This window comes from Heterocephalus glaber, unplaced genomic scaffold (genome assembly GCF_053883595.1).
Source record: "Heterocephalus glaber isolate CG9 unplaced genomic scaffold, H.glaber_assembly_v1.0 deba00001733, whole genome shotgun sequence".
In the NCBI taxonomy this organism is placed as follows: Eukaryota; Metazoa; Chordata; class Mammalia; order Rodentia; family Bathyergidae; genus Heterocephalus; species Heterocephalus glaber.
Window position 1 is genome coordinate 14,568,984 of NW_028258444.1, and position 23,395 is coordinate 14,592,378.

At 36.8% G+C, this 23,395-nt stretch overlaps 1 protein-coding gene across 2 annotated transcripts in view; it reads left to right on the forward strand.

Moving 5' to 3' along the window:
- Positions 1–23,395, forward strand: part of Ano6 (anoctamin 6) — a 181,697-nt gene that overhangs the window by 94,132 nt on the left and 64,170 nt on the right. For both annotated transcript variants that reach the window (XM_004863154.4, XM_087199956.1), the window contains exons 3-5: positions 4,192–4,320; positions 21,139–21,204; positions 22,256–22,543. In XM_004863154.4, coding sequence (XP_004863211.1) covers positions 4,192–4,320; positions 21,139–21,204; positions 22,256–22,543 — 483 coding nt within the window. The remainder of the gene's footprint in view (positions 1–4,191; positions 4,321–21,138; positions 21,205–22,255; positions 22,544–23,395) is intronic.

The following is a 23,395-nucleotide window of genomic DNA, read 5'->3' on the forward strand; positions in this document are numbered from 1 at the left end:
TGGAATACACCCCAATCTCAGATCGTTTGGAAGTCCTAGAGATACAGTTGGTGTCGCTTCCTGTCCAGGACACATTTTGGGCCCCCTTAAATAAGAGTTGGAGCAAAGACTCCAACATGACTGCTTTTTATCCAGACCTCAAACAAATAATTTTAGTTCAGCATTTTTAATGATTAGACAAGATTCTTCCATAATGAAGTGGGACGTGGTTCCCAAAAGGTTGAGGATCCATTGTAAAGACGTTTGTAAAACGTGAGACTGGACAAATGTTGAGAACCAACGTATTTTATGAACTCACAAAGTCCTAACATACTCGTGTGTGGGAACTTGGAAGAGTGCTTATTAGCAGCTTATGAACTGCTCAAGTACGACCGTGCTGCATGTCACAGAGCACCTAGACTCAGGTGGCTCTTTCCCCAGGCCCTCACCCCGGCTCTCTTTTCTCTACCAGAAGACAGACCTCTCCATCATGTAGTTCCTCTTCATTTAATGAAGTATTATTTTCAAGGAAAAGACCACTGCTTTATTTTGGTGAGAGGTTGCTTAGGAGATATTTTCCTGCCAAGCAACTATTAGTAGAAAATGCTCATTCTTTCTCAACTGCTGTCTTACAGTAGCAGGGGTCTCCACTTGCTACAGGGACAAGACTGGTATTTACACGTACTTCCTTACCAGTAGTAAAACAGAACAAGCAAAAACCTGTTCCGTGTTCTTAAACTCACACTAGCACTGGGCAGAGTAATTTTGCTATGTGAATTACTGGCCAGATTAGATTAAGAAAAATAATTGCCTTTTGGGGTTCTTCTGTTGAAAGAATGATTAAAAGAAGGAGAGAAGCGAGACTAAGAGGAGGGAAGCCTAGAAAACATCACTGGGGTGAATCCCATCTGACCTTCCTTTGTACTCTGTCCCTTTCCTGCCCTACTCAGCCAAGCTCTGCTTTCAGACATCCCCTTGCTCAGACCAAGCCTTCTCTGTATCTCAAGTGTGCAGTGTCAAAGTCAAAGACAGAGCTGCTCAAGTTCTGTACTGGTTGGCAGTGTTTTGGTTTATTTTGCTGTACCAAGGAACATCGGTAGTCCTTTTAACTGCTTCAGCCTTTAACTTTTAGTACAGCATCAGGTCAGGTTGCCACTAGAAAGTAAATGAATCTAGGGCCAGGGATTTAGCCAGTGGTTTCGCCACCTGCTGCGCAAGTGCAAGGACCCAAGTTTGATCCCCAGAACCAAAAAGAAAAAAAAAGAAAGAAAGAAAGTAAGTAAAAGTAAATGAATCCAGATTAGTGGGATCTGATGTCCTCAGGACCAAGGGGGAAATTCATATAAGCAGATTGAATGTATTACAGACTCCAAATTGTGATTAGACATTTGCTTGATTTTTTTTCCAGAAAGAAAGGTGAAGTATTAGAAACCAGCAACTGACTTATTACCTTGGCATTGAAGGCATTTTCCAAGACCTTTAGGGTAACAAGTAACAATACGTTACCTTGCTGACCATAAGGATTAATTTCCCAATGGGAAAGTCAGCAGCCATACATGAGCTCTGATCTCTAAAACGATTTTACTTGATCAATATTAAACTTTTTCTTTAAGTATTTTTAAATTTAAGCTGCTAAACAGGAATAAGTGGGTTTCAGATTTTTTGGGTGTTTCATCTTGGTGCCGTTTGACTCAGCAGAAAAGCCCCAAGATCAAAATTTTAGACACAGAGAGAGGGCATGGAGGTCAGGACTTGAATAATTCATCTCTGAATTACCAGTCATTTAAAGAAGATTACCAGTATTTATTTTGAGAACTATTAAAATTTTACTTCCTCAGACAAAGTAAAACGCGTGGAAAGGAATAATTTATTTTTAAGTTGTCTGTCATTTTAAGTACTCTTGCATTAGTTAGGTCTGTAATGGAACTTAACACTGAAAATCTCTGGTCACCCCCCCACACTTTAAATAGTGTTTTTGTTCATAAGCCAGTCTTTTTATTTAGACCAGTTCCCTTTCTTGTAACATATTCTGTACAGCCCAGCCTTTAGTTTTTGCCTTCTTCATAATCACCTGGTAGAACTGTCTCCTGCCAGAAGATGAGAAATTTGGATTTCACAGCAGTAGGGAGATTGGGACTCTTTTCCCTGGCATTACATTCTGATAGTATCATAGCAGAGTTTGACCTACTTATTTCACACAGGAAACTGCTGCCAGCACATTAGGGTTTTCTTCCAAACAAAGAGCCGTGGCCTTTATCACACAAGAGGCATGCGTGCAGAACATTTGGGAGCTAACTGCCAGCCTTGCCACCATGTAGTGGCCACACAAGAAAAGAGTGCTTGGAGCCAAGTACAGATGTGATTCTCATCCCAGCCTGCAGAAGTTCACATCTACAAGTGCCTGCAGGACTCCACTAACAGCTACAGAGAACAAGTTGCTTGCTGTCCACTTTTCATATGTCTACAAATATGATCAGACTTTTCTATGTTCCACCCTACTTTGCTTTCCTCTGGCATTCTGAGAAATTATTCTGTTTTTCCCCCTTCACATACAGATTCCTTTTAGTAGCTAACCTGGTTGTCGCCAACATTGAAAGGAAGAGAAATTGAAGGTACTTAAAGAACTCAATGGCCCAAATGAAAAAGACAGGGCTTCGTATTTTTATATGCTTTAAATACTCTTAATGTTTATTTGTTTTAAATAACTAGCATAGCAAATGAAAGAATTAGATTAAGGCATCAGCGTAAGGCATTGACATGTCATATTTTCCTGTATGTTCAGTGACCTGGATAGGAAAAGTCTGAAGACAGTCACATCATCGGTGGTCAGTTAAATGAGACTGGAAAGTGGAGGGAGGCGAGTTACATCCTCAGTGTTCATTTTTGTATGTGGAATAATTTGCTTAGTGGGGAGCCTTTTGAATTGATAGCAGTAAGCCTTTACACACTTCCCTGGTGGGAGAGAGAAAAGGAATAACAAGTACCAGTTTCATATGTGTTGCAAAAAATACCTCTTCTCAAAAGTGTGACGACAAGGAGGAAGTAGTGTGGTGGTTGTAAAATAAGGTGATTTCTGTGCTAATTGATACTGAATACAGAGGAGAATGAATCGCATTTAATGAACAAAACATATAAGTAGTTTCATCAAATGATGGCGCAATGTAGTCTCCCATCAGTTTTAAATGGGGGAAAATGAAATTTTAAAAATACTACTTATTAGCTAAAAAGAAATCTGATTGTTAAGCAACAACAAAATTAACATAAGCATTCTGACAAGTTATCTGAGAATACAACCCATCTTCAGAGTAAATTAAACTACTTGTATCCAGATCCATATGATAATAGAGATTGTTTTAAATTGTATTAGACCTGTGTTCTCCTATTTTTTCTTTGTTTTTATGCAGTAGTCTCTTAGGCTCTAAATAAAGACTCATTTAACTTGTTATTATTGTTATTTTTAAACAATTAAAAAATTTGTTTGCTGTGGGTGAGGGTACATTATTTGTGGATTTGAGGGCAAACACCAGTGACTAGTGGTTTTTGTATATAAGGAATGTTTCTTGTGGCATTTGTTAAGGAATAAAATTACACTGTCTTTAAAGTGATGAGGTCTTGCCTGGGTGTGGTGGTGCACGCCTATAATCCCAGCACTTGATTGCTGTGAGTTCGAGGCCAGCCTGGACTGCCTAGTGAGTCAGTCAAGACTAGGTCTTGCCTGAAATACACAGCAAGACCCTGTCTCACAGAACCAAAGTAAATAAATAAGATGATGTCTAGAGAAATCATGAAAATGATTAAAAGTCAGAAAATAGGATGAATTTTCAACAGTATTGACCTTGTATTTTTTTCTTGTTTAAATAAACTTCAGTCCTTTGACTAGGCAGGTCTTTTTTACTCTGTTCATTTCCCAAGTTGATATTCCCTTGCTATTTTAATAGTTCTGGGATGATTGAATTTTATGCAGAATACTGACGTATTCCTGTGCATTTGTGATAATGTAAACTACTCAATTCAAAGATTTGCTCTCACTAACAACAGACTACGCTTCCAAAGATCCTGGTGGCCAGGACTGCTTGGTCATGTAACTGGTAACGGATGAATTTCTCTTTCTCAATGAGCACATCAGTGAAACTATTAAAGCTAGGAGATAAACACTTATAGTCAGCACCTTTCAAAAGAATTTTATTATGTTCTTTTTTTTATTCCACACAGGAAGAATTTAATGGAAAACCCGACTCCCTCTTTTTTAATGATGGCCAGCGAAGAATTGACTTTGTTCTAGTGTATGAAGATGAAAAGAGAAAGGAGACCAATAAAAAGGGTACAAATGAAAAACAACGGGTAAGGTTTTTTCTTTTTAATTTTCTTTTTTATTCCTTACAATATAGTAAAATGGGGGGGTGCTATTTTTATGTGAGCAATAAAGTGAAACCAGTATCAAAATATCATGTAAGAAACATACTTTCATTTTCTCTGTTCATGTTCCCTCAAAGCATGTTAAAAACAATTTAAAAAATTGAAACAGAAACTTCCTCAGGCTCCTAGCCTCAGTAGGTTTCTGTGGGGCAGAAGAGATGTACTTTAAGCACAACTGGCTATTTGCAATTACATGGAAAAGGAAGCTAATAATTAATGATAACAAATATAATAGCACTAGCACTCAGCGTGTGCTCACCCAGGTATTACAGGTGCATTTTGCATGTGTTTTCTCATGGAGTTCTCATCATAGCACGAAACCTTCTGTTATGACACCATTTATCAATGACAGAGTTGACTCTTAAGAGAAGTTAAATGATTATGTGAAATTATGGCCGCTAGTCTGGCAAGTGTGGAGCTGTGGTTCAAACTTTTGTCTTGAATCCAGAACCTGTGTTCTTCACTTCTCATCTTTTCTGTCACCCTCTTCATCCCCCTTTCCTCCATTGTCAGTCAAGCCATTCACTTTTCCATTTCCTTTTCCTTTAGGTCGAGATATTTTAGGAACCAGCGCCATCTTTGTCTTGAGATATTAAAACAGCAGGCTAGGATTCTAACAACTGCATAGAGCTTCTTTTCATAAACCCAGACTGCATTACTGTCAGAACAGAAGGAATGCATACATGAATGTGTAACTTTTACCCGCTTTGGAAATCCTTCCTTTGTTCTGTTTTTTTCTCTTACATGTGTGCTATGACACACACACAACTTTAATTGTTCCTCTCTATACCTTTTCCCTAGCATACTAATTTTAAATCTGATTTCTTCCAATTTTTCAAACCAAGTGATGAAACCTTTTTAAAAATAAAGTGTTCAGTACTGCTTTATTTATGTTTTTAAGGTAAGTTTGGAGTTTTATATTTGCATAGTGCAGCAGAGTGAGTCCAGGCTTTGGAATCTGACAAATTCTAATCTGCCACTGTACAAGTTGGAGCAGTTCTAGTTATTAACAGGTAAGTTCCCAGATGACATAAGCTGAACAATGAAAGTGACATCAAAGACAACGGTGGCTTCCCGTCTGGAACATGGTTTGAGGCTCTGTTCCTCAAGTCTTTCTGGTACCAGGTTCACACAGAGGCTCTGCCCTACTTAACAGGTACTTGCAGGGTTGTCAGTGCTGTCACCTCAGCTCTGATAGATAGGATGAGAGAGAATGCAACAGGAATTCATGATTCTTCACCACTTTGGTCTGGAATTAACTAGCAATTTTATTAGTCAGAACTCAGGAAGGAAGAAAGGATAGTCTATGTCCGGACAGCTGGTAACTAGTTATGTATTTATGCACATTTTCTTATCAATATTGTATTTATTTTTACATTTTAAAATCTCTGTTGTCAAATTGTATGTTACAAATGGTATATCATATTTTCATTTGTTGAATTTCTTAATAGTGACTCATCATACAATCCGTGACATCTTAGAGTTAGGAAAATGGCACCCCAACACCTAGTTCGTAGGATTATGGTTAAAATGAAATACAGTAGTATATATAGAAGTTATATAAGTGTTTAGCACATATAAATAGTAAATATTAATTTATGTACCTTCCTCTTTCACTTGGTTTTGCTTAAAATAATACCCTGATATAGAAGACATCACTCTCATTTATATAGTTTTACCACTGGTGTAAAATTGCTTAGAGTATGTTATCATTTTCCATAGACACTAAGATTTGTTCTATGTCACCATAGTCACCACTGTCAAATATTCATTAAGCATACATATGGCAGTAGAACTGTATTAAGACTATGTAAACTAAGTTAAACTGACCTAATCCATTAAAGTATAAAAGAAACAGTTCTAGCTTTAGACAAGAGATTTACTGCCATGGTGAAGGGATCCTAGAGCTATTTACATTATTTATAAATTCTGCATTTGCTTCAGACAGAAACAGGTCCCACAGTAACTGTCATAAACCAGGAAGAGAAAAATAATCATCATTAATTTTGGCAATCCTTGAACTCATGGACTCTTATATGGTACTTAGATATTGGCTTTTATAAGCCATACTTTGTTTGTCAGTTTGTATTTGTACATGAAACTTAATTTATACTTCACCAGAATTCAAAGTTCTGGTTTGGAATCACATTTTAATTAATTGGAAAAACATTTTAAAGTTTCCTTATACTCCTTCTGAGGACTTACTGATGATGTAGAACAATACCAAAGAGAGGCAATTTTAAAATCCTGTTTTCTTTGAAAGAAAAAATAAAATGCATATGTAAATCATACTGATTTCCAAAAGCAATGTCAAGGTTGACTTTGCCAGGGTTCATAAAAAATGTATTGTAAAATATGTTTTAAGACTGGAAAAAGAAGTAGAAGGGCTACAAGCACCAGAAACAGAGGCTTAAAAGATTGTATCTTCTTTTGAGCAAAAGGGAAAATGCTATTCTAGCCAAACATCCAAATAGCACGTAACTCAGTCCTCTTCTATTAGTGAAATCACTTTGGAAACTTTTCACCTCCCTTTAAAAGCATAAACTGTGTACATTTAGCTTTTACATGGGGATGACTGTAAGTTTCCACAAGTACTCATTTCAGCTCATACTACGCTTGGAACTGAATCAGTTTGGATTTTTTTTTTTTTAATTTCTAATCACAAGAAAATGAAGCTCAAAATGACTTAAATGTTAAAAGGAGATGATTGGTTTTTTTGGTCTGATTTAAGAAATAGTCTGGAAATGGAGTCATCTATGGATTAGATAATTTATTGGCTTAATGAGGCCACTCCGTCCTTCTGCTCTGCCATTCTTAATGTGTTGGTTCTATTTAAACTGACTTAGTTGGTTATAAAGTGACTGCTGCAACTCCAAGTAGCCAGAGGCAGAAAGAGAAAACATCCTTTCTTATGGCTTTTTCTTTTAAGAGAGATTAGAAGGATCCTCTAGAAGGGACCTTAGTAGACTTCCCATTACAGTTCATTGTCTCTACCAGTCTATTTCTAAATCAACCACAGTGGGCTCTCCATGGCCATTTGCTGCACATCCAGAGTCATCCCACTACAGTTAGAAAATATTTGGAGGAAAAAAAATTGCATTTGTATTGAACATATGTAGAAATACATTTTTGTCATTATTCCCTAAACAATTTAGTGTAGCAACCATTTACATAGCATTTTATTGTGTTAGATATTAGTAGTCTTTAAATGTATAGGAAAATACACAAATACATCATTTTATTACAGGAATTTGTGCATGCAAAGAGCTCGTTCTGCACAGGCAACCTGGAATCTGTCCCTTATACATCCAGGGGACTGCTGGCAAGGTGAATGAGTTACCTTCATTGGCATAGACTCATCAAGATTGGTCTAATTTATCTCTTGAGTCATCTGATCACCAGTCCTTGAAAAACATTTAGGCTTTTCTTTCTTTGTATTAAAAGAATGGCTGTTCATAGGCAGCCAGCATTGTCTAGCACAGTAGATGATTAGTGCAGCTAAATATGTTTAACCTGTATTGTGAAGAGCAAAGATGTTTTAAATAAAACATTCTCATGTATTTCTCCAACTCCTCCTACTTGTTTTTATTAGCAATTGCTTCTTTCTTCCTACTTCCTTTTGCTAGAACTGCTAACAAGTGGCAGAATTGATCTATTTTGAATTTTGTTTTGTCTTACACTTAGCTCATCATTTATGACCACATGATGGTGTAATTCAATTGATGGTAAAAGTGGGGTCTAAACAGCAGGAAAACAGTATAAGCAATCCTGAATGCCTAAATATGAGTTTTATTTTTTTATCCATCCCTAAAAGCTGATGGAAATTTTACATCCTTGAAATTGAGAAAAAGATTACATATGGAAGTATATGTTTGTATTTCATATCTGGTCTTAAAAAATTTTTTTTTAAGGTATTGAGGGTTGAACTCAGAGCCTCATGCTGGCTAGGCAAGCATTTTACCACTGAATTACATCTACAGCCATTTTTTATATTTTCTAATTTTATAACAGTGTCTTGTTAAATTGCCCAGGCTGGCCTTCAACTTGTGATCCTTCTGCCTCAGCCTGCCAAAAATCTAGGATTACAGGTGTGTGTTTAGGTTGGCCTAAAGAACTTTTTAGTGTGTGACAGAAGGGGTTTTGCTTAGAGACTACAGAATAATGGATTTTTAAAAAATTACTGATCGAGCTTATTTATATAATTATAATATAGTCTTATCCAAACTTGTAAATACTGTGAGACAACTAATTGGTTTTAGATCTTATGAGCTTTTTAAATTGTTGTGCATTTGTTTCAGCTAAGTCAGCCTGAGGTCAGAATTGTTTGCTTAGAAGCTTTGGAAATGTTGAAAGTTCATGAAAAAATGTTAGCATGATAGACATTGTGTGTCACTCCAGTTAATGAGGTTGTGTATCTGTTAGTGCAATTTTACAATAATCATGAAGATATTGTACATTTTTTATTAACTGTTCTCAGTTATTTTAAATTGTTTTGCTATTGTCAGAAGCATTTTCAATTGTAGTTTGTGGCTTACTGTTACATATAAAAGAGAAGTTTGTTATTTTTTTTTTTTCTGTAATGTCTGTCTAGGCACCTTAATAACCTCTTTTTGGTTCTGAGTTTCAAGTGCTTCTTTTAAGTGTTTTCAAATGAGGGCCATTTTGTTTACAAGGAAGTTTTACTCTTTTTGCCATTTTATATTGCAATGATTAAGATTTCTTGAGTAAAACCAACAACACATCATACTCATCATTGTATTGTTCGTGATTTTAATGGGAATGTTCACAAAATTCCACCACTGAGTATCATACTTGCTGTAAATTTTTGGTAGATTTCTTTAAAAAAGTTAAAGGGGTTCTCTTTTAGTTCCTGATAAGTTTTTATGATAACTGGTTTTTATGCTCGGTCAAATGTATTTTTAAACTACTGAGATAATTTCATGTCTTAATTCTTCATTAAGTCTTATGTACATTAAGTACATATGTTCCTTGTGTACCAGCAATCAATTCCAGGTCACTGTGGGTAACAAAATCCGAGAATTCTCAAGTCCCTTGTATAAAATGACATAGTATTTACATGTAACCTATGCTCATCCTCTCATACACTTTAAATGATCTCTAGATTACTTATAATACCCAATAACAATGTAAATGCTGTATAAATGGTTGCTATACCATATTATTTAAGGACAAATGACAAGGAAAAAAGTCTTCATGTTTGGTACAGATACAAATTTTTAAAAAATATTTTCTACACTCATTTGGGTGAAGCTGTAGATGTAGAATCCATGGGTACAAAGGACTGATAATAGTGTTTATTTGTACCCAATGAGATAGTAACTAATAGTATAGATAACTCAAAAATAGTACAGATAATATGTAGATAACAGGGCTGGGGATTTAGCTTAGTGGTTCTCCTGCCTGCCTCGCAAGCGCAAGGCCCTGAGTTTGATCCCCAGTATCAAAAAAACAAAAACAAAAACAAAATATGTAGATTACAGTAATAGATAACTCAAATATTGTTTCTTATGATCTTTAAGATGTTCTCTATAATTTTGTAGTTATTAGTGCCGTGCTTATTGATGCTACTGCTACATTAGTTTATAAGTTAATTTAAAATATTTGACATTTTTATGTGGAGTATAAAAAAGTTAAACTCACAGATGTAGGGATTAGTGTGGTGGTTACCAGGGCCTAGTGGGAAGAGACGGGTTGGGGAGGTGTTGGTCAAAATTATACAAAATTTCAATTAGAATTAAGTTCATTCAAGAGATCTACTTTACAGCATGGTGACTATCATTAATGTACTATGTTGTTGAAAATTGCTAGGAGTAGATTTTCAGTGTTTTCCCTTCAAAAAGTTTGTGACATAACGCATATGTTAATTAGCTCAATGTAGTCTTCCACAGTATACACATATATTTTTTAAATATGTTGTAAATGATAAATATATGGAATTGAGTTAAAACAAAAAGAAATGTTAGGAAAGTGAAAAAGATTTTGAGGTCACTTATGAAGTAATAGTAATTAGAGGAGTAAATCAGCATGAAATGTAGAGGCAAGAAAAACAAAATGCAGCTTGTGTTGGTAATAAAATTATTTACTGTAAACCATAAGATCTTACTCAGAATTCAGCTGCAAATTTGCCTCAGATTCTTGGTTACAAGAGAAAATAACAGCATATTATAAATAACATGAGCCTAAGTTTCAACATGATAAAAGCAAAACTGGTTTATTTATAAGAAATACAAGGTGGTAGTAAGGGAATCTTCCGGCGGGCCCCTAGAAAGCCTCGTAAAAGAGCAGGCATGACTGAATATACTGAAAACTGACTCACTGCCCTCATATTTAAAATAACATAAAGGGAATGGCAAAGAAAATGAGAGTACTATATAGAAGAGTGTAAAAAGTTTCCTGAGATTGACATATTTACTACAGATAGTCCCTGAATTGGAAACTTGAAGCTCATGTTAGGATGGGTTAACAGGATATTATAGCAACCAGCCTTGGATAGTTCGACTTCCCAGGCAACTTGGTAGGTGTTCTGTCTTTTGTCCTAGGGAGGAAATCAGGTCTAGCTTCGACTCTTTAATATTAGATGAGTGCAAGGAGCTCCTCTTTATATTTTTATCTTTTTCCTTGCTTTCTACCCACTTGCCATATACTGAGATTGGAGGTTAACGGAAATAAAGTAGGATCAGCAGTTTCAAATTACAGCTACAAAATGTGTTGCTGGTATAAGCATGTTTGGTTTTATTTTCAAGGTCTTGGCATAGAAGCAGTGAATCCAAATCTTGCTGCTTATTTCCAATAAAGGAAATGCCCTTGGGCTCAAACCTTAAAAACCAAGGACAGTGAAATTTTGGAAAATAAAATCTGACTATTTAGCTTCTTCTCGCTGAGGACCTTAGTGACATATTCCCAACGATGTGGAAAAGAAAGCACTTTTCTTGATTGTCCCTATTGAGTTCTGGCCTTAGGTTTGGATGAAGAGGCCATTAGTTGTTATGGTACTAGTGATCACTAGTGCCTCACTTCTTTAAGTCATCTGTAGAAGAGGACAACCTGGCAAAAATCAACTGTAGAAGGGACTTGAAGCAGGTAAGTAATCACAAAAGAAGAGTTGCTTGTGTGCACCTGTACGCGCACGTGATGCTTGTGTACACAGAGATGTGTCCTAGAAAAGGGGATCTTAAATATGTCTCATAAGAATTCATCTATGCTGCTTATTAAAAATAGATTGCCCATCTGCATCTCTCGAATAACCAGTGAGTGATGTTGAACATTTTTTCATTTTTATTTCCTGCTTCTACTTCTTCATCTGAGAAATGTCCGTTCATTTCAGATGCCCATTTTTGAATTGGGTCTTTAAATTTGGGGGGCCTGATTTTTAAAAATTCTTTATATATTCTAGATAGTAGTCCTTTGTCTGAGGAACAGCTGGGAAAATTTTCCCACCTTGTAGGTTGTCTCTTAGCTCTGATGGTGGTTTCTCTTACAGTGCAGAAGCATTTTAATAAGATGAAATCCCAGTTGTCGATTTTTTGTGCTAGTTCCCATGCTACTGAGGTTTTGTTCATAAAGTCTTTTCCTATGCCAGTGTCTTCAAGAGTTCTATCTAACCTCTCTTCCAGCATGTTTTGTGTTTTTGTTTTAATACTTAGATCTTCGATCCATCTCAATTTTAGTTTAGTGCACGGTGAAAGATAGGGGTCTAGTTTTAATCTTTGGCAGGTTGAAATCCAGTTTTTCCAGCACCATTTATTAAAGAGGCTATCTTTCCTCCAGTGAGGGAGTTTGGCTCCCTTGTCAAAGATGAGGTGGCTGAGTATGTCTGGAGTTGTTTCTGCATCTTCTAACCTGTTCCACTGATCCTTGGATCTCAAGAAATCAACCAATAACAAATGTTTGCAGGGCTGCGGGGAGGAAGGAACCCTTCTCCACTAATGGAGTGTAGACTGGTGCAACCACTGTGGAAATCAGTGTGGAGATTCCTCAGAAAGCTAGGATTAGAGGTCCCAGTTGACCCTGCTATTCCTCTGCTGGGTATCTTCCCAAAAGAAATAAAAGCATCATACCACGGTTCACCAATGTTTACAGCGGCACAGTTTGTAATAGCCAAATCTTAGAAATAGCCCAAAAGCCCATCAACTGTTGAGTGGATAAAGAAGAGGTGGGTTTTTTAAAAATATAAAATGGAGTAATATAAAACTCAGCCATAAAGAAAGATAAACTAGAGACATTTATAGCTAAATGGATGCACCTTGAGGCCATACTCATAAGTGAAATAAATAGGACACATATGTGTAAATACCCAATCTTTTCTCTAGTGTAAGAAACTGAAGGTGTACCTGAGGTCCAAAATGTATAATAGATATTGTGAAATAGGAAGAAAATGTTCAAAAGGAAAGGGGAACTGGGGAGAGAGGGGCAGGGAAAAGGAAAGAAGGGAAAGAAAAAAATAGGAAAAAATGGAAACGTAGCTTATATATGGGGGGGGTGGGGGGTTTAAGGGAGGGCAGGGGAATGGGAAAAAAATAAGAATCAAGATATATCATGTACAGGTACAAATTCTCAATGATCAATTTGATCATAAGGTATACCTAAATGTACCAATGAACTCAATAAAATAAAAATTAAAAATAGTATAAAAAATAAAAAGCTACAAAAAAAAATAGGTCACACAGCTGGGCATGGTGGCACACACCTATAATCCCAGCCCTCAGGAGGCTGAGGCAGGAGGATTGCTGTGAGTTCCAGGCCAGCTGAGCTACATAGTGAGACCCTCCCTCAAAACCAAAACAAAACATAGATTGTCCTGGCCCTGTACCATCTGTACGGAATCAGTTTCTCTAGGAGAGGGACCCAAGAATCTACATTATAGAAAAGTCTCTACATTGTTCTTAGAAATAAATAAGTTTGGAAAACACTTCACTAAAATGTTTTTAGTAGTTATCTCAGCAGTGGATTACAGATGGGTTTTTTCCTTCTCTGAAAATTTAAATTACCCACAAGTATTTATTTCTTTGTAATTATACCAAAAATGTTAATTTAAAAAGTAATTTTGGAAGTGAACTTCAGCTAAATATTCCCTTACATTTTATGCTTATCAGATGTGAGGGCGATCTGGCTGCAACGTGTGTCACCCCACTGATCGCCAGGGCAGACTCGGCTGATCTGGCTGGCTAGGCGAGTGTCCTCTTCCTCCCTCACCGTTCCATGTGCGTCCCTCAAAGCTGCACGCTTGGTGGAAGAGAAAGACCACCCTGATAGAGGAGGACCGTTTCCTTGGTCAAGGGTGTAGGAGTAGCTGCGCTCCTCTGCTAGAACCTCCAAACATTTGATGCTTATCCTTGAAAACGCTCCTCTGTTTTCTGTCCCCTTATGAATGTGCATTACCCACTTGAGTAAATTCCTCATTATACTGGTCCACTAATCTTAAATGTCTTATTGCCAATGTGTGAATTTAAATCAAGCTGCGATTGAAAAACTTATATATTCTGTTTACCAAACCTTCTGGAGTGTGTGATATATAATAAAATAGCACATAGTGTAGTCAGTTTTGGGGCAGATTAAGTACCTTGACTTATTTGTCATGCATCTTTGTAGGCTGAACAAAGGTTAGCAACTTGAAAATAAAATTAACAGCATCATCAATACTTTGCCTATCAGAGCTATAAGAATATTTGAAATTAACTATGCATGTTTTATCAATGTCAACTGGTTTATACTTTATCATCACAGTACATTTGTAATTGACCTCGTAGTCATCGCAATCCCTGCTTTTTATACTGTAAAAGCCGGTTGCCATGGAGAGTACTAGTGTTTACAGTCAGTATTATTCCTGTATGATTCACAGGTAAGTTCTTTACAACAGTGACTTTATTAAGCCAAATGAGGTAAGTAATATGTAATCTAAGGTCCTTAGTGACAGAAAGCTTCCTTAATTATGCCAGTCTGTCCTTTGTGATTTTGATTGCTTTCTTATTTATTTCTCTGACAGCTTTATTAATCTCTCAAAAGAGTTATAAATACAATTCCAGTGCCTGGAGGGTGGCTAGGTGCTCTTGTCCTTTTTCTCTTTGAGCCCTCATTACCTTTCTTTACCAGCACCCAAAGGATTGTGTGGATTTTTTGTGATGTACATAGGTCTCAATGATTACCATCACTTCAGCTTTACTAGAATTCTAGCAAGAGGCATCTAATTGCAATGCAGATGAATCTGCTCCCCTAGAGGTACAGGAATTTACAGCACAGTTTAATTTATGACTAGGCCTTTTTTTTTTTAAGAGCCAGTATGTCTAGTTTAATCATTCTCAGCTGTCAAACACAAATCATAGATTATAGTCTAGGTTTAGGTCTTACCTATAAGGCTTTCCAACAAGGCACATAGATAGATAATTTTTAGTTAAAAATTGTTTAGTTTCACATGTTCATTTATCCAACAAATATTTATTGAGCAATGCCTATATCAGCCAACATGCAGTATTAATTATCTTTCATCTTTAAAATGGAAGACAGCTCTACACTAATTTTTCAAATGCCAAGTTACTTATGCAAGTGTAAATTCTTTGGAGAAGTGAGGATGATAATTCCATATTAAAGAGATTTAAGCAATCTTTTCTAAAGTAAGCAGTCCTTTCCTGCTGTGTGCCTATTTGACAAATATAGAACATATGCTAATTTACTTTAGCTACCTGACATACCAAGAAAACTAGGTTGATCAAGTTTAAAAATATTCCACTAGTTCTTTGTGAATTGCCATGGCAAAGGAAAATAATAACTGTTTTATTAAAGTAACACCACAGTGATATATTAACATGTTTAAGCAAACATAAATGTCCTATCCTTGATTCAACTGTTTAAGTATTTATAGTTGGTGGTAAAATAGAGGACATTATAAACCAACTCTAAGGTCTACCAATTATCTCTAGAGAAATCAGATAAATATCTCTGGAGTTCTTTATAATGAACTAAATAAGAACTAAAATAAGATGAATTAGTACAACCTTTCTAGAGGGCAGCACAACTATACATATTAAAGAACTTAAAATTGAATACACTCTTTGATTTAACAATTCTGCTTCTAGTACTGTGTACTGAGGAAGTAATAAAGGATGTACAAAGATAGTTCCACAAGGATCTTGATGATAGTGAAAAATTAGAAACAATCTAAATATCCAGTAATTTGAGGTTGGTTAAATAGATTATGGTACATATTACTGAGAGAGTATTAGCCACATTTTAAAATGGATTGAAGGAAGTTGTTCTCATGCTCTCTGCATTTATGATAAGTCACATGTGCTGTGCATGCTTGTCAGTAACCTTCCTTGTAATACCCAGAAATGAGGCAGAAGAGAAGAGATGCAGAGAATGAAGATGATATATGTGTTCATCGGATATCAAAGTGGTGGTCCAAGGACTAGGACAGCCACATGGCACAGAAGAGTCCATAAGAGATGGTGCTGAGTTAGAGATAAGATTCACTTCCAGAGTTCCTGTAAAATAGGATGGAGAGTCCCACTGGAGTGGTTAGGGGTTATTGGGTACATGGTGTGGAGAGGCAGAATGGGTGGAGACTGCCTATTTTGTCAGATGTTTGTTACTAAAAAGGAGAGATGAGCCTCTAAGACCTGTAGGGTAGAGGGTTTTTATTTTGTATCTTTTAGGGAACAAGGGAAGTTGAGCATGTTGGAAGATGGAGAAAGAAGAGAATGGTAATGGCTAACATATTTACAGGGCTTATATGCCAAGCATCATGGTGTATACTGTATACGCATGGTCACATTTAATCCTTTAAGCAACCTCAGTTAGAGTTTATTTACCCAGCATTAGAGCTAATGGATGACAGAACTCGGGCTTGAATTTTGACCCCATAAATCCAACCAGTATTATGACCGGGTGTAAGAAAGATACTCGAACGGCAAGAGCAGATTGGCAGAGCAGAATCTGAGAGGAGCAAGTACTATGAAAATGACGAGGAATTGTAGCCTCAATTTGAAAATTCCATAGAGAAGGAACCAGGTCTAACTTAAAGTATTCAGCATATTGTGTTCATGGTTGATGCAGCTGATAAAACCAAGATGCAGGACTTGTTTGTGTTTCATATTTTTAATGGCAGAATGGCCCAGCTCTCTGAACCTTACCCCTTTTGCCATCTCATAATTCAAACCCTGAAGTGTCTGGGAATCATTTTATGCTCTGGATACCCCTGCTGTATTGGATGCTAGTGTATTTCAGGATTAAATTGTATCTCTCCTCCATTAAATCCTGTAAAACCCACAAATAAATGTTTGTAGAAAAATCGGAGGGGGGACTGTTTCTATACCATAGTACTTTGTATGCCTCAGTTTATTTCTTCTGTCAGCCCTCCATTCACTCAGTCTTTTCATCCATCAGACATATATTGCATGCTTACTCTTTGATAGGCTTGTTCTAAGTGCTAATGATACTGAGATTAAAGCCCAGCATCTCTGGGGCCTGGTGGTAATTGGAGAGCTGGCAGAGCCATGGAGAAACTTAAGAATCAGAAGCACCCTAAGTATTCTTTGGCTGAGAAGGAAGAGCAAAAGAGAGAAAAACAAAGGTATTAAGAGGAGACATAAAAGGATGACTTTAGACTCCAGAAAGAAAGATGTTATCCAGATGTTAAGAGGTAGAAAGAAAGAAACCTGCAAGAGGTCACAGTGAGTGAAGACAGTTTAGGCCCACTACGGAATGTGGGAAACTGCAAGTTAGGTGTTGAGCACAGGGAGCAGCTTGGAGGTATGGACCAACTTCCTGGTGGATGGCAAGAAGACAGCTGGGTACTGTGCTTGACCTAACTGTGCTGAGAATCATGAATTTGTAACAAGACCAGTTAACATGGTTGATTTGTTTTCTACCAGCACTTAAATGTTAAGATACCTGTTAAGCAGCTGGAGAAGCCTCTCTTCTGACCAATCCTCCAGCTCTTTGATTAGAGGGACAGTTGTCTATCAGAGCTAAAATCCTTGGCCCAGAACCTTCACTTTCTGTGCAATTCCTAGGTAACTTAAATCTAGAGGATACCAAAGGCACAGGCATGGGTTTAGCTGTGACCTGCTAGTGAGACTACGAAGCTACCTCTCCTCAGGGTGAGTCATCTCCCTTGAAAGAAAGGATGTCATAGTGTCCAGCCGTCTCAGAACATTTGCTCCGTTTTCAGTGGTTTAGGTTTCAGGCCAACAGGTTTTCCTTAAGCTTATGGCTGTTCTGTCAGGATTCTTGCTTACAAGTAAGAAAAATGAGCTGTAAGTTAAGCAGTGAAGGGTTAGACAAATAGATGTGGAGACTAGACAGCCAGCAGACGAGGCAGAAGAGGGTCCCCAAATCCTGCCACAGGGACAGTCGAAGAGTAAAAGCATGGCTGCCGCATGGATCAGAGGGCTGTTCTTGGCTTCTCTGACCAGCAGTGGTCACTGAAAGCTCCTGCAGTGACCTCTGCCTCTACTGTCTTTAGCATTCACTCTCTTATCCACTCCAGAATGGGTTCTCCCTGGCTTTGCTTCTTGGAGTTGCTGGCTTCCAATTCAGAATCTGGAGTGGGTGATGTCATTGGCAGGGTATAGCTCATTTGCTAATAGCACTAGAAAAAGGAGTGTGTGCAATTTTACGCACTATAAGGGATATGGGCTCTGTTGAAAGTTGAAATGTTGGTGGTCACGAAGAATGACAGATACCTGTTATAGTGCCATGAAACTAGGAACAAATCCTGCTGTATTGGGAGAAAGAAGTCTTAAGGCAGTAGACAGTGAGTTTCTCTGTAGTTCCTCTGTACCAGAAAATTTTAACCCATTTGTGCTGAAGATGGAAATTTTTTGAATTTTTGCATGAAATTCATATATGTTACCTAGAAAAATTCAAGGAACAAGAATTTGAAGAGAACACATTTCATTACGTTCCATTGTTATGGGCATTCTACAAATGGATCATTAGGCATTAAAGTCTTAAATTCTTCTTTGAGTCTTCAGTGCTTTACAGGTTGCCTGGAAAATAGTGGAACCTTAGGAAATATTTGTGGAATGCATGAATAAATACTTGTTGAATAGAGTAGTTCTCACCTTACCTGTACGTCCCTTGAAACTATAGATAGTACCAAACTGTATATATATTGTACTTTTTTTTCCTATACATGCACACAAATTTAATGCCTTTTCTCTCTCAAGTAAGTATGTCACACACTATGGCTAAAACTCTAGCAGTTTGAAGTGTAACAGCAAAACTAAAATGAATTTCTTTTTCCTTCACAATTTCACAGACAGAAGATTCATTACTCCAGATCTTAACTTCAGCGTATACTTTTTTTTTCTTCTGAAGCTGAGAACTTTCATCTTTTCACTTAAAAGCAGCACTTCGTGGTTTCTGTGACATATCTGAACTGCCAACATGACTAGTCTTGCACTTTGGGGCCATTAAGTAAAATAAGGGTTACCTGAACACAAGCACTATGATACTGCTGTGATTTATCGAATAACCAATGTGGCAACTAAGTGAGAAACCGGCAGGCAGTGTGTACAGTGTGGAGATGATTCACATCTTGGGAGGGATGGAGCAGTATGAGATTCCATCATACTGCTCAGACAGCACACAATATTTAAAACTCATTTTAAATAAGTTTATGTTCGTGGCTTTTCCATTTAGTATCTTTGGGCCTCCGTCAACAATAGGTAACAATGATGGTGGCAAGGAAAACCGTGGGTGGTAGTGGGGAGCTGCTGTGTGTATTCTCTCCAATGTGTTAGGCATATAATTTGTGTCTAGCACTATATTTACCACTAATGGCAGGATCAACGAGCTTTGACTTAATAGTAAAGAAAGAAGTGAGGAACAAGGGCTGGGCTGTCAAGTCAGAATCAAAGCATGAGAATTAGGGTCCAGAGTGAAGAAATGCTGCATAGGTAAGAAGTAGACTGACTCTGAGTCAAATTCCCTAATTTTGATTGGGATTGTGGCAGCCCAGGGGTGGAAAGGGCTGAATTAGAGAGATGGTGGTGGTGGAGGAAGTCGAGAGGGTATGGACCCTGCTGGGAGTAGAGTGGGAACCCTCTGCTGACTCGAGCATTTCTTGGCCTGTTGCTGGCTCGTATCTACAGAAGTTGTCCACTTGCTGGCTCTTCTCTAAGTTACTCTAGTGCAATGAATGTGCTATATTTGAAAAGTTCTTAGAACAGTGTCTTGACACATTGTAAGTATTGTATATCCATTTATTAAATAAATACAAATAAAGGAAAATATGTCAGGGATTCTGTTTGAATCAAATTGAGCCAAATACGAGGTGTATTCTTTCACCTTCTGACCTTTGTCCTTTCTCAGGTGGCATCACCTGTATCACATTCATCAGGTACGTCCATGTTCTTGGGACTGTCTGCAGCATCGCAACTCAGCCCCCTCTGCCCCTTCACAGTAGGCTTATCATGAATGGAACTCTCTGGGTACAGTAGCCTGGCATCTGGGTTCTCTGATTACTCTGATCTTGATCCAGCAATCTCTGTTTTGTGACTGCCGAAGTTATTTAAAAAAATACACACACACATACATATATACATACGTACGTACGTACATACGTTTTTTAGTTATCTTCAGTGAAAGGGTGGATCCAGTGTATCTCCCGTCATTATTGTAAGTGGAAATTCTAGTTCATGGGATTTATGCACTTTAAATCATATCTTCCTGAGAATCTATAAAGGAAACTAATGAGGTCTTCTTTGTTTAACAGATATAGAAAGTGGGGCACAGAGAGTGAGTTTAGGTTGTTTTTGTCATGGGTCATAAGAAATGGAACCAGAACTTGAACCTGGGCAGTCGACTTTCAGAGCTTGTGTTCTGAACCCGCTTTTTTTCTTTTCATAATGCAGGATGGCTGCTCTGTCATCAAAAGTGTTCTTTTAAAGTCATTCAAGTCTTCACCTTTAGGTACTTTCTTTACATCTTAGCATACTGGTTGGCAAACACTTCGCCATATAGAATTTAGATACAGTATGTTCTACGTCTTTTGAATTGCCCATATAACATGGGCAGATTTATTATCAATTCTCCCTATTTTTGTAGATAGGGATGTTTATAACTTCTTGAACATTTCAGTTCAAATCCTTTGCATTTTACCAAAATTATCTGTGTTGTTTTATTTAGTTAAGGTTTGCAGTGGTGAAATATATATATCGAGTAACTGAATCATTTAAATGTCTAATATGGAAATAAAAATTTTTAAATCTAGAATCTTTAACTCTGGAAAGTGATATCAGTAATTGAGACTCAAATACTTCCACTTATAGCTGGGGCACTCAGGAGACTGAGGCAGGAGGATCACTGCAAGTTCGAGGCCAGCCTACATAGTGAGTTCAAAACTAGCCTGGACTATATATTGCAACCCTGTAAAAGAAAATTTTTTTTCCGTTTATGTACTCTTAGGAGTCAAAGTCCTTCGGATTGTGCCCAAATAAGAGGCTTTTATTGACCTTAAATGGCCCCCCATCCCATCAGGACAACTAATGGCCCACCAGAGTGCTTGGGGGATCCAGCTTAAGTCCGCAGCATTCTGTTGGAGACCCAGCACTCACAAGTTGCCATCAGCAGGAGTAGTGTCACCGCTTCTGTGCCGTTTTAAGCAGATATGTCTCTTCATCAGATCCAAACCAGTTTATTTTCTTCCTTTAAAACAAAAGGCTTTATTTCTGCCCCTGAGAAAACTAAAGGTCTTACGTCCATTCCAATTTCTTTTGACAGAGAAAAAGACAAGCATATGAATCTAACCTCATCTGCAAAGGCCTGGAGCTAGAAGCAACAAGATCAGTAAGTGTTAGTGCCTTCATAACCCATGGCTAACTTGTTCTTAGAGATCTGAAGCTGCTTGGAGTTTGTGGACAGCCCTGAAAATGTGCAGCCTGGCGATGTGTAGTCACATACTGGCTGGGAGTCCCGCCAAATCTGCCTTCTATGAATTGTATCATCGTTTTCCCAGTAGCCCAAGAATTTAATAATAAATGCATATATGAATGATTATTGTCTTCCTTTAAAAACCTTTTAAAGGTTTTCTTAACGTACAAATGACATAAAATAATAAAAATTAGAAAATGTAAGAATAGGGAAAATAAAAATTGTGTGAATCTTAACTGTCCAGAAATTACCTTGTAGTCTTTCTGAACTTTTATTTCCTCAAAGAAATACGTATTTTTTTTACCTTTCAAAAAGAGGATTATTATTTCACAGTTTATAATTTGCTTTTTCCCTTTAACATATAGTAAATTATTGATAAGTGTGGGTCATTGACATTTCAGTGGCCACATAACATAATGAATATTATACAACAAATTAAACAGTCCATTTCAAGGTTTAGAAAATAAACATATTTTCTGTAGTATAGCATTGCAATGAATGTTGTAGCATTTTAAAGTCACTAACAAGTTCAGTTTTCTGATTTAAAATACTAGTTTTATAAAAATTATAACAATTTTAATTAATTTATTGATAATTAAAACTAAGAGATTATCAAATTTGTGATAATTGCAGGTCTGTTTTGTTCAGTACTGAGGATTGGACCCAGGGCCTTTGCACTGAGCTACAACCCCAGCCCTTTTTATTTTTACTTGGAGATCGGGTTTTGCTAAGTTACAAGTCTGGGCTTCAACTTACAATCCCCTTACCTAACCATCCCAGAGCACTACAGATTTATTTTTATTATAGCTTCACTTTTTGATGTTCTCTGTAAATGTGGATTTCTTTCTTTCTTTTCTTTTCCTTTTTTTAAAACATAAATATCAGCTCATGAGACTCTGTATGTCTCAAAATTGTGAAAATAGGTGGTTTGGTTTCCTGATACGTGTTTTTTATCCTTCCAATATAGGTTTTGGATGACAATCTTGTATTTGTAAAAGTACATGCGCCGTGGGAAGTGTTATGTACATATGCTGAGCTAATGCACATCAAATTGCCTCTGAAACCCAATGATCTGAAAACCCGGTCCTCAGCCTTCCACCACCTCAACTGGTTCACTAAAGTCCTCAGTGTGGATGAAAATATGATCAAGCCAGAGCAAGAGTTTTTCACTGCACCTTTTGAAAAGAACCGCATGAATGATTTTTACATTGTTGATAGAGATTCGTTCTTCAATCCAGCCACCAGAAGCCGCATTGTAAGTCTAAGCTAAATGTAGTTTCTGTCTTGGGGTGATTTGGAGCTTGCTGTTGAATTATTAGTGGTTTGGTTTGGTTGGTGTGTATTTTGGTTTTTTTTTTAAGAAATATAGATAAATTTATTTTTAACGTAATTACAAAAATATTCTTTAAGGAATAAAACATGTTCACTATGAAAGACAAGATATAAATTTTGATGTATTAAGAACTTTAGTTCATGAAGAGATCACTTAAAATAAAAAAATCTGTCACAGCTTAGAAGATTTTCCAGTCTAAGAAACTGACAAAGGATTGGTGTCAACAGCATGAAAATAATCTTATAAATCAGTAAGAAAAATGAGCAGAAGTCATTAATAGACATTTCACAGAAGAGGAGACTGAGATGACTAACAAATAGATGTTCAGTATATTACATCACATTCACTAGTGCTTATGGAAATGCAAATAAAGACAATAATACAATATGATTTTATAGTCTTCATTTGACAAACAATTTAAAAGCTGCAGAATAGTAATTGTTAGAGTGGATACAAATTCAATGCATGTTCTTGCTGGTCAGAGTGCAAATTGTTCAATAATTTTGGAAAAACATTAAATATTTTGGAAAAAACTGACTATTCATATACCCTAAAACTTAGAAAGTCTGCTCTTAATTATTCAATCAATTTCATTTACATATGCAACAGAAACATGTGTAAAGATGTTCATATCAGTGCTGTTTAAGAAATAACCTGGAAAATAATCATATTGACATCATTTAGGCAAGTGGATTAATAAACTGGTATATTTACAATAAAATATGATACAGTAGCCAAATGAATGAAGTCCAGTGTTTACAAGTGTGGATGAAT